The following is a 16,143-nucleotide window of genomic DNA, read 5'->3' on the forward strand; positions in this document are numbered from 1 at the left end:
ACAACAGACAGGGAGTTGCTTGACCTTTCTTTCCTGGTGGGGTGGGGGGAGGAAGAGAGAGAGAGATCACTCCCTAAATGGCCACAATGGCCAGGATTGGACCAGGTTGAAGCCAGGAGCCAGGAACTGCATCCTCATCTCCCAGATGAGTGGAAGGGGTCCAAGGCCATCCTCTGCTGTTTTCCCAGGAAAGAGGCCTCCTTCACAGCAGTGTTATTTCAACAGTGGCTGTAGTGCAGCCAACCCACAGAATAATCTGCATTTGCAACCTCACCTGCACCAGCCAAGGTCAGGTGGGGAACCACAACAACGTGCTACAGGGTGTGACAAGCAGCCCAGCCCTCCCTGGCTGCTGTTTCCACAAAGGCTCAGCATCCAGCTGGCCCTGTGATTGCAAGTGGGCAGTAAGAGTAGACTGCAGAGCCCACGTGCTGGGGGTGTGGACCTCCACGCCCACCTGGCATCAAAGACACACCCTCTGCTAACTCCCCACTGGCGTGGTGTCAGGATGTTTAGAGAGAAAAGAATCAGAACAGATGCTGGTACCTGTAAGTGGTCAGATGAGTAGTCCTGGTGGCAGTGGTTGTTACTGTTTTTCAATTTTTAAAAAAGATTTATTTTTCACTTGAGAGTCAGAGTTACACAGAGAGAGGAGAGGCAGAGAGAGAGAGGTCTTCCATCCGATGGTTCACTACCCAATTGGCTGCAATGGCCAGAACTGCGCCGATCCGAAGCCAGGAACCAGGAGCTTCCTCTGGGTCTCCCATGTGAGTGCAGGGCCCAAGGACTCTCTCCATCTTCGACTGCCCTCCCAGGCCATAGCAGAGAGCTGGATGGGAAGAGGAGTAGCCGGGATTAGAACCGTTGCCCACATGGGATGCTGGCGCTTCAGGCCAGGGCGTTAACCGGCTGCACCACAGCGCCAGCCCCATTTCACTTTCTTCATTGTGTTTTTCCTTTTGTTACAGTTTTTAAAACAATTTATTTATTTGAGAGGCAGAGTTACAGAGAGAGGAAGAGAGAGAGAGAGCAAGCTTCCAACTCCTGGTGTACTCCCTAAATGGCAATAGCATGTGCCAGGCTGAAGTCCAGAACCTGGAACTCCATCCAGGTCTCCCATGTGGGTGGCAAGGGCCATTTTGCACTGCCTTCCCAGACGCATTAGCAGGGGGCTGGATCAAAAGTGGAGCAGCCAGGACTCCAGTGCTCATTTGAGCTGTTGGCATCACAGGTGGTGGTTTAACGTCCTGTGCCAAAACACCAGCCCCTCTATTAGCACAACTGAATTGACATGTTTTTCACTTAAGACAGGATTTTATTTTTAACAATTAATATGATTTTAGTCCAAAGTAACAAATAATGCCACTTCCTTCTAACCCCATATTTATAACCTAAACTAAGAGGAAAAAGTTAAGTAACTGACTAAATTTCAAAAAAATTTTGGATCCGGCACAGTGGTATAGTGGGCTAAGCCTCCGCCTGCAGCACTGGTATTCCATGTGGCTGCTGGTTCTAGTCCAGGTTGTACTTCTTCTAGTCCAGCTCTCTGCTGTGGCCTGGGAAAGCAGTAGAAGGAGGCCCATGTCCTTTTTGCCTCACACTCTCGTGGGAAGACTTGGAAGAATCTCCTAGCTCCTGGCTTTGGATGAGCCCAGCTTTGGCCCTTGTGGTCATTTGGGGAGTGAACCAGTGGAAGGAAGATCTCTCTCTCTTTCTCTGTCTCTGTCTCTGTCTGTCTATAACTCTGCCTCTTAAATAAATAAAAAAATGTTTTTTTTTTTTTCTTAATTGATTTTTATTTCTGGTTTGTAGCCAGAATGAGTAGACTTGGAGTTCCTTCCCCCACTCGCTTTGCTGCATGGGGTGGATGTGGAGGCCCTGGCAGAACTTTGTCCCCGTGGTCTCAGTCTGCTGTGGAGGCAGAAAAGCTGTGTCTATGTAGCCGTCCTCATGATCTTCCCAACGTGGTGGAAAAGCAGTGTCCGTGTGGACATTTTTGCACACTTTGATCTTCAAGGCTTGGCTCACTGTTTGTACAAACACTTCATCCAGAGTCAGGCTGTGCCCTCTGGAAGGCAGTTGGGGCACATGCTTAGTTGCTTGGCCCCGGTGCTGTTTATGATAGGTAATTTGGAGTTGTCCTCAGTATGTCCCAAGCATAATTCAGGACACTATGATTAATGGTGTGTTTTAGTCACTTTGAGCCACTTGAGAGAGTTGAGGGAGTCTCACACTGTCATTAGAATTCTTATATATCGGCCGGTGCTGCGGCTCACTAGGCTAATCCTCCGCCTTGTGGCGCCGGCACACCAGGTTCTAGTCCCGGTCGGGGCGCCGGATTCTGTCCCGGTTGCCCCTCTTCCAGGCCAGCTCTCTGCTGTGGCCCGGGAAGGCAGTGGAGGATGGCCCAAGTGCTTGGGCCCTGCACCCCATGGGAGACCAGGAGAAGCACTGGCTCCTGCCTTCAGATCAGCGTGGTGCGCCGGCTGCAGTGCGCCGGCCGTGGTGGCCTTTGGAGGGTGAACCAACGGCAAAGGAAGACCTTTCTCTCTGTCTCTCTCTCTCACTGTCTAACTCTGCCTGTCAAAAAAAAAAAAAAAAAGAATTCTTATATATCATGGGGATAATGAGTAAAGTAGCAGCCTTCCATGTGAATTCCAGGACTTAAGATTTAAGTCATAGACAAATTTAAAATGATGTTTTCTCTTTGACGAATGTGAAGATTAGAAAATAAGTCTAGACAAGAGCAGACAGGATAGGCAAGGAGTATCATTTGTAACTCATTTTTTGTAAATAAAAACTGGTATTTCATTTCCAGCTTTCAGTAAAGGGGCAATTAATTATACCTTAAGAAGGTAAGAAGCCTGCTCAAGACCTTCCCCAAGCCAGTGTGTTATTCCAAACTCAGGCTCTCCTCTGGTTTGAGTTTGATGTTGGAAAGTATCTTTATTTTGGTTGGGGAGCAGGTATTTCAAAATTTCTTCTGTCACTGGGCTTTTGGCTATTTTGGTTTTAAACAACTTTCTTGTTTTTGTTCCTTCTTTGCAGCCATAATACAAAAACAACATCTTGGTTAGACCCTCGGTGCCTGAATAAGCAGCAGAAGCCCCTGGAAGAGTGTGAAGATGATGGTAAGGACAGGGAAGGTCTTGGGTTCAGTGAGGTGGGGGCGTGTTCCCAGGTGCAGGTTCTGAAGGGTGCTAAGAAGGGCAGTGGAGTTGTAACAGTTTTGGAAAGGTAATCCAGTTTCTAGTAAGTGTGCTGTGGTTTACCAAAGTGGAGGAAGTCAGAATTGCTGCAGAAGAACCATTTGTTCACATCTAGAAGCAGGTGCACAGCAACAACTCCATCAGAAACAGAACTTCAGCACAGTCTGAAACCATTCAGATGCAGGCATGTCTTCCCACTCGAGAGACCAGGAGCCTCTAGAAAATTCTAGAAACATAGAAACCAAAGATGTTGGGGCCACTCACACTGGACCTTCAATCTACGTTTTGAAAATCATTGGGGATGGCCGGCGCTGTGGCCCACTTGGCTAATCCTCCGCCTGCGGCGCTGGCACCCTGGGTTCTAGTCCTGGTTGGGGCGCTGGATTCTTTCCCAGCTGCCCCTCTTCCAGCCCAGCTCTCTGCTGTGGCCCGGGAAGGCAGTGGAGGATGGCCCAAGTCCTTGGGCCCTGCACCCACCTGGGAGACCAGGAGGAAGCACCTGGCTCCTGGCTTGGGATCGATACAGCACGCCGGCCGTAGCAGCCATTTGGGGAGTGAACCAATGGAAGGAAGACCTTTCTCTCTGTCTCTCTCTCACTGTCTAACTCTGCCTGTCAGGAAAAAAAAAAAACAAAAAACAAAAAACACTGGGGACAAAAATCAAGATGCCCTCTTGAATTCTATGTATTTTATGACTCTATTAATTTCCCCATCTTGAGTGTAAATAATGCAGATACTGCATTTAATTTAGGAATCACTGTACAACTTAGAACATACCTAGAGTATCTGAAAAGTGTATGCTACCAAGAAAGAGACAAAGGTATTAGCCAGAGCCCTTCCTCCTGGTTAATCTCGGAAACACACTAAAAATCAGAATTTTTTAAAAAGATTTATTTATTTATTTGAAAGTCAGAGTTACACAGAGAAAGGAAAGGCAGAGAGAGAGAGGTCTTCCATCTGATGGTTCACTCCCCCATTGGCTGCAGTGGCCGGAGATGCGCCGATCCGAAGCCAGGAGCCAGAAGCCTACTCCAGGTCTCCCATGCGGGTGCAGGGGCCCAAGGTCTCGGGCCATCTTCCACTGCTTTCCCAGGCCATAGTAGGGAGCTGATCAGAACAGGAGCAGCTGGGTCTTGAACCGGTGACCATATGGGATGCTGGCACTTCAGGCCAGGGCCTTAACCCGCTGTGCCACAGCGCCAGCCCCAAAATAAGAATTTTTGTTAAAAAAGCTTATTTCAGAGCTTTGGAGTTTGTAATTCCTTCTGTTTTTTTCCAGTTTACAGATGTTTATCCTAAGTTCTATGAAAATTATTTTTTGACATGGACATACAGCTTACTTTGCATCTCATTATTCACTTGATACTTGAACTAGTACAATTATTGAATAAAAATTCAAGTAAGATAACATAATTTTATTAGTTTGTCCCTTAGTGCAGAGGTATTGTATATATACATTTGAGGTTTGTTTTTGAATGTATTTTTTTTTTAATTTTTTAAAAACTTATTTGACAGAGAGAGGGAGAGAGAGAGAGAAAGGTCTTCCTTCTGTTGGTTCACTCCCCAAATGGCTGCCACAGCCGGTGCTGCACCTTTCCAAAGCCAGGAGCCAGGTGCTTCCTACTGGTCTCCCATGCGGGTGCAGAGGCCCAAGCGCTCGAGCCATCCTCCACTGCCCTCCCGGGCCACAGCAGAGAGCTGGAGTGGAAGAGGAGCAACCGGGACTAGAACCCGGTGCCCATATGGGATGCCAGTGCCCAAGGTGGAGGATTAACCAAGTGAGCCACGGTGCCGGACCCCTGAATGGATTTTAAAGTATAACCCTGTTGAAATCTTGTCCTGAAAGATCTCTTTGTTTCACGAGAGTACTTCCAAAAATTCATGGGAAAATAGCATTAAAACATAGGTTTATTTTGGTGCAAAAATGTTTTGGAATCCGTGCATAGGTTTTCTCATGAAAATTTCATGAAAGATACATGTTGTGATAAAACTATGTGTGAATTTCAAAGCAGTTGTGCACCAAAATGAATCCGTCTTTTAATTCTGTTTTTAACACATTTTTTTTTAAAGTGCATTTATACAGAGTTTGCAGATGACATTGAATTGTGTGCAGTTGTGTGCTCATATTTAACTGAGTAACTTCGAGTGTAAATACAAGTCCTCTGACTTAGGAGACATGACTGCCATGCTCATTCTATTTTGGTGGCTTGCTCCATTTCCTGTGGAAAGAGTGGGACAGGTTTGGTCAGCTCTTAGTATTTTGCCTGCTCAGAGAATAATGAACTGTCTTGTTTATTCAAATGTTCTGTTTAATATATAACACTTAGGTGACCAATTTTCAAAGATCAGAACATAAAACACATTGAACCATAAAACTTCACAGAACAAAATTTAATCTTTATTTGATGCCTGATGATTTTGAAAGCAATTTAGACACTCTTATTACAGTATCTTCAATGTCAATACCCGTTCTAATTATACTGGGACTGTATAAAAATGCCTGTTAATATAATTTCCTTGATGTTAGAAGACTGCAGTAGCTTTTACTGAGAAACCACTATTGGTGGAATAGAAGTATTGAGTAGAGTTAATAACTGTTTTTGTTACCGAATCTTGTCATTTTTAATTCTTGGAATTCTTATCATTTGTGCTAATGTTATTTCCTTTGTGGTGTGTCTTCATACCAAATGCAGTTAGTTTAGTTAATTATCCCCTCAACATTAGCATTCATGTATTCTGTTTCTAGTTGAAATTATATGTGTGTCTGTGTGTCTGTACACACCAACAGTGTAAATATATAAACAGATCATGGCAAGTATCAGTGTGCACTTTCTGTTGCTTGTTAACACACAGCTACTTTGTGTTATTGATTATATAATTACACAAAGCAGAAAAATGGGATTGGTTATAAATATTGTTCTTGTCCCTATAGGTCATATGCACATGGACTATAAGTGTAGTGTCATACTTAATTATTATAAAGATTTTATATTTGTTAATTTCTGTCTCAAAAATAAATGAAAAGCTAGTTGGGGATTTTTGATCTTCAGTGTGTAACATGTTATTACTGTTTGTCTTGTTTAACAAAAAGTCTTCCACCTAGCCTTTGAGCCCCAGACCAATACTTTAATCTACCTGGTTGATAGTACCAACTGGTTGTATCCAGGGACTTCAAACTGAGTCTGGTTAGGGCTGAACTAATGGTCTTTGTCCCCAAAATCTGGTCCTCTCTAACTGTTCCCTAACTCTATTTAGGATAGATCCATGCATATTTAAAAATTCCCTTGATCTACCTACCACCTTGTTGACACCCATTTCTAAGGCATGAAACCATCTGAATTCTGAGCCCCGAGATGTCACTGAATTCCACTCACTGTGTTTTTCAGCACTCTGCCACCACTCGTGACTCTTTCTATGCTGCATACAGAGCAGTCTTTTAACGTCAGTGGGATGATGTTATTGCTGACCAGCCCCAGGACCAAGCCCTGTTCAGTGCCTCGCTTGTCTGCTCAGTAACTGTCAAATGTATAACTTGCTTGTGAAAGCCTGGTGTGGTTCAGCCTCGCTAACTTCTCTCTCCCTCCTGCTTTCGGCTCTCTGCTCCTCATCCCTGCTCATCCTCGATGAGTTCCCACCCCATAACAGTCGGCTGTGCAGTTCTCTCTTCTTGGGATTCACATGCAATCACACAGAGTCACTGAACCTCTTCCATATTCAAGTGCATTCTCAGACCTTAAGATGTATCAAGGAATGTGACGCACAAAAGCCTTGCTTTTGCAGAGCTTATGTTGTAATCATTTTTCACTCAGGCCTTTTTGTTACATTTTGCAAGTTCTTCAGTTTGCATCCCTGGGATTTTTTCCCATAATCTTGCCCCCAGATGTGATATAGTCACCTTATTATGAATGTTACTCTAGAGCACTTAGTGTGGTCCTAATTTATTGAAATGAGCTCTGGACTCGTCTCCTCTTCCACAAGGTTGGGAATGTGTCTGATTATGCTCATTTTGATATCTCTGTCACCCAGCACGGTGACTGACACCTTATAAGTGCCAGTTCATTGAAGAAGTGAATGTGTGTTCCCAAAGACATTCCAAGCTAATATACAAGTGGGCATTTTCACAAGGATTTTGTGTCAGAAACAATGTCAGTCAGAACTCACTATTGGCTTTGAGTAGGGCTGTTTGGGTGACTTTTGATTGTCTCACTCATTCAAGAAATACTGAGTACCTAACATGTTCCTGAAGCTGTAGTGGGCACTGAGCACATGGCTGCGGGGAGAAGAGGCTGGATCCCTCTTTTCCCTCTCTCTGTGGGCTTGCAGTGGAAGGGACAGCCACCTGTTCTGTAGCCATGGAGACTTTGATGGCAGATGACTTTGGTGTGCTGTCCTGTGTTCTTGGCAGTAATAAAATGTTGTACTCCCAGCTAGAGGAGACCGAGGATGGACAGGTTTTTGACTTGCTTTGCTCACTGAAATTATTGAGAGCATTTTCATTCTAATATTTCGGAGCTGTTTGACATTGAAAACGTGTACACATATAAGCATTAAACAGTGAACTCTGCTCCCTGTGCTCCTTTGGGGCAGCTGTCAAGCCTCCTTTCCTTGATACACATCGTCGTGACATCATGCATCTTTCTAGCTCCGTTTTGGAAGACATTGAGCTCATTAGACCATCTACATTCTCATGTGGACCTCATGTGCCATTGCTCAGCAGCTGTATTAGTTGTAAGTTAAGTAATGCTTTCATGGTGAGTGTAATTGCCTCCCTGATTAGAGGCTTATTGAAGGATTAAAAGAACTGATATTGAAAGGTCTGTAACAGCTTTGTTTGCTCCAAATAATTTCTGTTACAAGTGACTTCCTACTTAAGAACATCGAAACCGCAAAAAGTGTTTGTCATCTTTTACAACCAATCAAATCCTGTTTTGACATGCAAGGAAATGAGCCATGTAATTATTTTGTCAATATCGGCTCTTCCCCTCTTGTGATTTACACTGAGGCCATGTGAGTTTACTAGCCAAGCCAATGTAATAAGCCACAACACAGGTAAGGACAAATTAAAAGGGGTGTGTGTGCTGCTATTTTTCTGAAGGAAATTTCTTTCTTGGTGCTGGTATCTGAATTTTTCTTTGTCTCTTTTCTGTCTCATTCCTGTTATTCCTTTGGAGAAGAAGGGGTACACACCGAGGAGCTGGACAGTGAACTAGGTAAACCCTCCCTTGCTTGCTACAGCTGCATGACGGGCCCTGCATTGGTTTGTCCGTGGTGAATTGCTTGATTTCTCTGTGTCTTTAGTTTGCACTTCCCCAATCATGATTTTTCTCTCCAGCTGATCCACAAAAGGTCAGTCTCATAACCCATGTGTCTGCCAACAACACAAAGGGGTGTAATGTGTTATGTCCACAAAGAAAAAGTCAGCGAATTGAGTCTAGAACGAGAGCAAAGACTAATGTAAGGATTGCTGCAGGGGTAATTGCAATAAAAGAATTGCAGTGATTAATTGAGCAGTTAATAAGCCTTCAGGTCATACTGTTATTAAGTCACGGACCACATACTCTTGACTTGGTCACTGTGATGGATGGCTCGGCGACCAGATGCATTCTTCCTGTGTGCTGTTTTCCTCAGAATATGTATGACAATGTCAATCCAGTCTTGACTGCTCCAGCGGTTGTAGTTCAGGAATCATTCACATTAATGCATGGTGCCAAACCCTTTTTCCTTTATTATTAGAAAATACTGAATTCTGTTCCCTGCTAAGTTACGTGGTTTATGGTTCAACTTTGAACAGTGTTAACCTTGGTTTGCATTCCATCTAATGCATCCACAGAGGGATACAGAGGAAACCACAGCATTCAACTCTGTTGTAGATAAAGCCCTTTGCTGTTTGTAAATTGACAATAGTGTTTGTTTGGTTTTGTTGTTAAGGATTTATTTTTTATTTGTTTGAAAGGTAGAATTGCATAGATGGAAGGAAAGGAACTGGGGAGGGAAAAAGTGGGGAGAGGAGGGGTGGGAGAGAGAGAGAGATTGAGAATCTTCCATCCACTGACTCACTTCCCAAATTCCTGCAACAGCCAGGGCTGTGCCATGCCAAAGCCAGGATACTAGAGCTTCCTTTGGATCTCCAACATGGGTACAGGGGCCCAAGCACTTGGGCCATCTTCTGCTGCTTTCTTGGATGCATTAACAGGAAGCTAGATCAGAAGTGGAGCAGCTGGGACTCAAACCAGTGCCTATTTGGGATGCTGGCATCTCAGGCGGAAGCTTAACCTGCTATGCCACAATGCCAGCCCCAGTTTTTTTTTTTTTTTTTAAGTAGAAAATTAATTAACATCAGTATGAATTGAAATGTCTTAAGCTTATTTAATATACCTAGTCTTTTTACAATTGACTTAGGACCTGAAAATATATACATATTTAATGTAGATTATTGCTTTGATTTGGTTTTGTTTTTCTTACATAATCAGTCATGATTGATTTGAATTATGATATAATAAAATTTAGCTCTTATATAAAAATCTAATTTTTCTTATTGTTTGGAAAGTATCCTCTTGCATGGACATGCAAGAGAGAGTCAATAACTATTGAAGGATTTATTTTTTTTTTAATGTTTAGTAAGTTACCCTTGTAGTCATGATGGTAGGATTACCCTGCAGCTCAATCTGTGTGATAAGATAATTGGAACCTAATTTTATTAAAAATGAACTATCAGAGCCAGCCCTGAGTTATACCAGGTAAAGCTGCCACCTGCATTGCCGGCAGCCTATATGGGCACCAGTTCAAGTCCTAGCTGCTCCACTTCCAATCCAGCTCCATGCCAATCCTGGAAAAACAGTGGAAGATGGTCCAAGTGCTTGGGCCCCTGCACCCACATGGGAGATCTGGAAGAAACTCCCGAATTCTGGCTTCAGATCGACCCAGCACTGGCCATTGCAACCATATGGGGAGTGAACCAGCAGATGGAAGACCTCTCTTTCTCTGTATCTCTCTCTCGCTCTCTCTCTTTTTTTTTTTTTTTTTTTTTTTTTTTTGACAGACAGGTAGAGTGGACAGTGAGAGAGAGAGACAGAGAGAAAGGTCTTCCTTCTGTTGTTTCACACCCCAGTGGCCGCCTCGGCCAGCACATTATAGCTGGTGCACCATGCCAATCCGAAGCCAAGAGCCAGGTGCTTCTCCTGGTCTCCCATGCAGGTGCAGGGCCCAAGCACTTGAACCATCCTCCACTGCACTTTCTGGCCACAGCAGAGAGCTGGACTGGAAGAGGAGCAACTGGGACAGAATCGGGCACCCCAACCGGGACTAGAACCCAGTGTGCCAGCGCCTCAGGCGGAGGATTAACCTAGTGAGCCGCGACGCTGGCCACTCTCTTTTTCTGTCTCTGTAACTCTGCCTTTCAAATAAATAAATCTTTTTTTAAAATGAACTTAGCAACCCATTGATATTAAATTGTGTAGATAAAGTTGTATAAGACCTAACTCAATTTTCCTTATGCAAAACGAGTGTGTTTATTGTTTATTTCCTATTTCTATTCTGTTAGATTTTTCAGTATCTCAACAGTAGTACCTTCTCCCTTCAATAGGAGCAAGGGAGAAATGTGTCGTACTATAGACATGGTCCCAGTGTGTGCTGCTAGGAAGAGTAGAGATAGGACCCTTGATTTTTGTCTACACATGTGCACACGTATGCTGTGTTCCATTACATTCATTCCAGATTCCACTGACAAGCCCACTGCCCATTTTCTTAATAAGAGGCTCGTAATTTCACACAATAGCCACTGTCAGGTTTTCTGTGAACAATGCGATTCCAGATGTGACAAGGAAACCCTCTCTCTAATCTGCCTCTGGGAGGCGTGGGTGGTTGGCTTGGGTGTTGGACACAGATCATTTGATTATAGAGTTGTCATTTCTGAACTCTTTTCTGTGAGCTGGGTCAGTAGCTCCATTATGCACTTTGAGTTTGCACAATTTATCACCTGTTCTGCAGATATCTCCCCAGAATTCTAAAGCACCCGCAGGACCTTCATTGGGAACAATAGGGGATTCATGTGATGAAGCCAACCAGGAGCAGTAGACATGAGAAATTGAGTTCCCCTCTCAACCAAAACTAAGTCAGCATTTTGATGTTTATCTCTGATATTCCCATCTGTACACTGACAAATCTCTTTAGAAAAGAGCTCAGAACATTTACTCAATATTTGCTTCTGTGGTGACAAAGTAGGGCAGCATGGGATTTTCAGAAGGGAGAGTAGTAGCAAGCACCAAGGCCCTGGAAATCTGATCTGTCCCTTTTGTCCTTTCTTGGAACAGCTGCCATTTTTTTGGGAGCACTTCCTGTGTTCCAGGCACTGTACTGTGGGTTTTACAAGCTTCTTTGCTTTTAATGCATCGTTGTCTTTTGAGAGAAACCCAAGAGAAAGACTTAGGTCCAAGATAAGTAACAGATAAGACCAGAAGGGTTAGTGCTAAGGCTCAACACCCAATCCGAGCAATGCCAGAAAAGTCGTAGCTCCTCCTGAAGTCTATGTTTTAGATTGTATAGTCTGGTCTACTTCCTGGCAGTGTTTAGGTAGATGCCTCTCTAGGATTCTTCAAAGCATTCATTAAAAAAAAGAATCATAATGTTATCACTTTCGAGGCTTACATATTTTCTGCCATGTTCAATTTTTTTAGAACCAAATGGCAAATTGTAGGACAAACATCTTCCTTTTTAAAATCCATGACCCATTTCTATTTTCAGCTTTAGAAGACTAATTCCTGTGATTAAGTTAATCACCACATTGGAAGTGAGAAATCTATCGTTTCAATGTAAAATGAGTTTTAACTTGAGCAACTGGAAGATGCCTGGAGTTTGTGGTATCTGTTCTGGAGGATGTGTTTAAATTGAGGCATGTCCAGTAGTGTCAGTTGACTGGCTCCATTTCTGGACCCCAGAATGTTAAATTGTCGACTAGGTGACAGGTGAAAAGGCAAGAGTAGCTTCTTTTCCTATACCTTCCTTAGAGTTCCATCAAAACACACACAATGTGGTTAGATTTTCTGCTAAGATAGTGCCCTTGTATTTATCTTTGTATCCCTAATAGCTAACACATTCTCAGGCAAACAGTAGGTGCTCAGTAGATGTTTTTCAGATTAATAATGGAGTGAATTGAATGCTTAATGTTTTTCCTGTTTTATCTGAAGACCATGAGGTCAGATATTTCAGATTGTCAGATTGCTGATTTTGCAGAGAGGTCTGGTTTAATTAAATACAGTGCAATCCCCTCCAACTTCACCTACTCTTCTACCCCATACAAATGTGTGACTGTGCACCAATTTGCATTTTTTTAATCTTCGATTTTTCAACTCTTTGGAAATATTTTCCTGATTTATTTTCATTTAAATGGTAATTTCCAGCTTTGTAAGGGGAAACCATTTTTCAGGCATTTGATTTGCATCAGGCCACAGGACTCGGTATATAAAGCAAGTCAAGTTGTATCAACATCTGCAAATTGGACGTGTCTTGCATTTTAGTAGCTTATGTCTTCTAGAATTCAAAGACTTTTTTAAAACTTGCTAAGTTTAAAAAAATAAATAAATAAATTAGAAGAAAAGGGGAAAACCTGTCTCTTTGTGTGCAGATAGGTAACATGTGGAGCAAAAATCATGAAATTAACATCTCTTGATGTACAGCCAAATCTTAACAAAACATAAACTTTGAATGATTAGTCTGTGTTGATGTGCACCCGGCTGCCTTCATTTCCATCTGCAACTGTTTATGGCATTTGTAAGCTCTCTATTCTGATGAAAAGGACATTATTTGAAAATAGTGACCACCCAGTTCCTTGAATTGAGAAAAGATGATTTTGAAATAACTGATATTTCAAGTGTTGGTAGTATTCCATTCAAGTTAGTCTTAACCAGCTACTTCTAGGCATACTGATTCATCTTGGAGTAAGCTGTTACACAGGCTAGCTTTGACTACGTATATTGAAACAGTTTTAAAATTGAGTCATTTCATTGCTGCCATGCCTGAAAGGATTGTTTAATGACACAGAACACAAAACAGTTAATTCTTTCACTGAATGAATTCATCTGAGGCAATGGGCCCTCCCATAGTAACAGTCTTGTTCATGGAATTCACTAATTTGTAGTTGGTAAAGTTATGCTCTTTGATATGAAACCTTATAAAGTCCAGTCCAGTAGAACATGATTGAACTTTCAGAGGGGCACATACATTCCCCCTGTGCCACTGAAGGATAAAGCTATCCCTCATAAGTAGTGAGTTCTTGGGGAGCAGGACCTGTGTTCCTGCTTTCATAGGTAAAGCTCTAGGGAAGATGGACTGGCCCACACACAGTAGTGAAGTGATTGATTCCTGCAATTCAGAAACCCTACTCCATGTAGGCATTTTATTTACTCCATAGCTTTCTTAAATAGGAACCAGGAGAAAATAAGATGCAGATTTGATTTTATTCCGGTGAGAGCATAACAACACTATTGTATTGCAAATGAAAAGGTAGTCTAGAAAATGTTAAGGTAGTCTAGAAAGAAAAAGGAATTGTGGATACTGAAGGTAGGAACAAGGCACTCAAGACTAGTTTCAGCTGTAGTTCCATTGAACTGTAACTTAGTAGTTGCTTTAGAATAAAGGCGTATGGGAACTGCATTTTATTAAAGTTTATTTTCTTGAGAAAAATAACAGTAGATGAAGGATGGCTTTTCATGTAGAGAATATACTGATAAAAATAATACATGCTATCGGGGGGAGGCAGTTAGGATGAATAGTTTGAATTGGCGTTAAGGCATTTGGTTGAGGCTTTCTCTTTTTGTCTAACTCAGTTGTTGAAAATCTCTAAATTTTTTTTGAGAATGTACACTTTTTGCTCTAAACATGGTTTATTTTTCAGAACTGCCTGCTGGTTGGGAAAAGATCGAAGACCCTGTCTATGGTATCTACTATGTAGAGTAAGTGCCTGTTTACAATGTACATGGTTCTTTGTGCTCCTCTATTGATTTACATGGATGCTAGACAGACTTCTCATCATGGCAAGAGTCACACTAAATAACCATAAAATAATATTAATTTTATAATGGAGATGTGTGTATATATATTTAAGATTTATTTATTTGAAAGGCAGAGTGACAAAGAGGGAAGGAGAGAGAGACAGACAGAAATAGATCTTCCATCATTGGTTTACTCCCTTGATGCCTGCAACAGCTAGAGTTGGGCCAGGCTAAAACTAGGAGCCAGGAACTCTTTCTGGGTCTCCCACATGGGTGGCAAGAACCGAAGTACTTGGGCCAACATCGACTACCTTCCCAGGCACATTAGCAGCAAGCTGAATTGAAAGCTGAGTAGCTGGAACTTGAATTGGCACTCCAATATAGGATGTGGGCATCCCCAGTGGCAGCTTAACCTGTCACCACAGTGCCCACGTATGTGTACATTTTAATGAACAAGAAAATATATGCAGTTGGCTGGCATTGTGGCACAGCAAATTAAACTGCTGCCTGCATTGGTGTCATGCTGGTTCAAGTTCTGACTGCTCTACTTCAGATCCAGCTCCCTGCTAATGAACTTGTGGAAGATGGTCCAAGAAGTTAGACCCATGCCAATGACGTGGGAGACCTGGATGGAGTTTCTGACTCCTGGCTTCCTCCCTGACCCAGCCTTGACTGTTGCAGCCATCTGGAGAATGAGCCAGTGGATGGAAGATCTCTTTCTGTATCTCCCTCTCTCTCCCTGTCACTCTGCCTTTCAAATAAATAAACATAAATCTTCAAAAAAGAAAATATGCAGTAACTCTGAATTTAACATGCCATGTTATTAAATTTAGAAGAGCAAGATCCGTTTTGTTTATTTCACTAAGACCCAGCCAAGTCAATTAAGAAAAGAGGGGTTTGTTGGACTTGATGAATAAGAGTTGTTCATCTTCAGGAGGACAGGGACCTGTTTAGCCTCCTTTTTGCCCTGCCCAGATCTGAACTTCTCATTCATTGTTATTTCTTCGCTCACACATTCTCCAAAGGTAAGATAGATCTTAATCATTTATCAAATGTTGCCAAGAACAAGCAGGAAGTGGCAACTCTGGCTGAGCTACAAGGCCTTGTGCACCCCATGCCTGTCCCTTGCTGGAGAACCCTACACATGACTTCTGATGATTTCCAAGCCCTTCTTGGGTCCTGTTCACTATGTGCCGTATTCCAGCATTGGGCTCACTCTGCTTTCAGCAGAACCACTGATGATAGGAAAAAGATACTCAAGAGATAGGACATTGACAAAATAGGCTTCGTGCCATTTCCTGTAAGAAAGATGAAAGAGAACTAATAAAAGACAAATAAATGCCAAATAAATGTATCATCATAACATTCTCTGTTAGGATGAAGATGGGGTGTCTCAGCCTCATGTTGCTGGCTGTGAAATGTTATCTGTACAATGCCATGGTAATGGGAGCATATGATACACAAATGCCAGACCGTAAAATGCCCAGTCAAATATTGTGTAAAATTATGAGTTCAGAGTAGCAAGTGTTCTTGGCCAGTCCTAATATTGCTTCCTCTTTAACTGACACAGTGGATTGGCATTTTGGGGTATGATGAAGAAGCAAATGCGGCCATTATCTCGCCATTTATAGGAGTAAAATAATGTCCTTTGTTTGCCCCCAAAGATTATTTTTCTTGTAGGTGTATGGTGAGGTTTCTCCTATTTGGGGCTCCTTTTGTCTTGCCCTTCATCTTGTTTGTGCATTAAGAGAGAAAAAGGAACAGGTGAGAACAGCTGTGACCACCAAAGAGACATGGTTTGAGAGGCAGGTTGCCATCCTGCCCTTCAGTTCTCGATTCTGTGTCTTTTAATATGTGATCTCCATGTTTATTAATGTTTCTTTGAAAATTGCCAGCAAGAATTAGGACATAAAAAATTTTAATAGGAATTAAAGGTAATCAATTTATCT

General features: G+C 42.5%; 1 protein-coding gene across 43 annotated transcripts in view; it reads left to right on the forward strand.

Moving 5' to 3' along the window:
* MAGI1 (membrane associated guanylate kinase, WW and PDZ domain containing 1) overlaps nt 1–16,143 on the forward strand; it is a 688,074-nt gene that overhangs the window by 585,309 nt on the left and 86,622 nt on the right. For 23 of the 43 annotated variants that reach the window (XM_008260898.5, XM_070050628.2, XM_070050629.2 and 20 more), the window contains 3 exons: nt 3,049–3,131; nt 8,381–8,419; nt 14,098–14,155. In XM_008260898.5, the coding sequence (XP_008259120.3) occupies nt 3,049–3,131; nt 8,381–8,419; nt 14,098–14,155 (180 nt within the window). The remainder of the gene's footprint in view (nt 1–3,048; nt 3,132–8,380; nt 8,420–14,097; nt 14,156–16,143) is intronic. The other 20 variants (XM_070050627.2, XM_008260899.5, XM_002713296.6 and 17 more) reach the window with 2 other exon arrangements.

The sequence above is a fragment of the Oryctolagus cuniculus genome, chromosome 10 (genome assembly GCF_051225735.1).
Source record: "Oryctolagus cuniculus isolate XC-2025 breed Fujian yellow rabbit chromosome 10, ASM5122573v1, whole genome shotgun sequence".
Lineage (NCBI taxonomy): Eukaryota > Metazoa > Chordata > Mammalia > Lagomorpha > Leporidae > Oryctolagus > Oryctolagus cuniculus.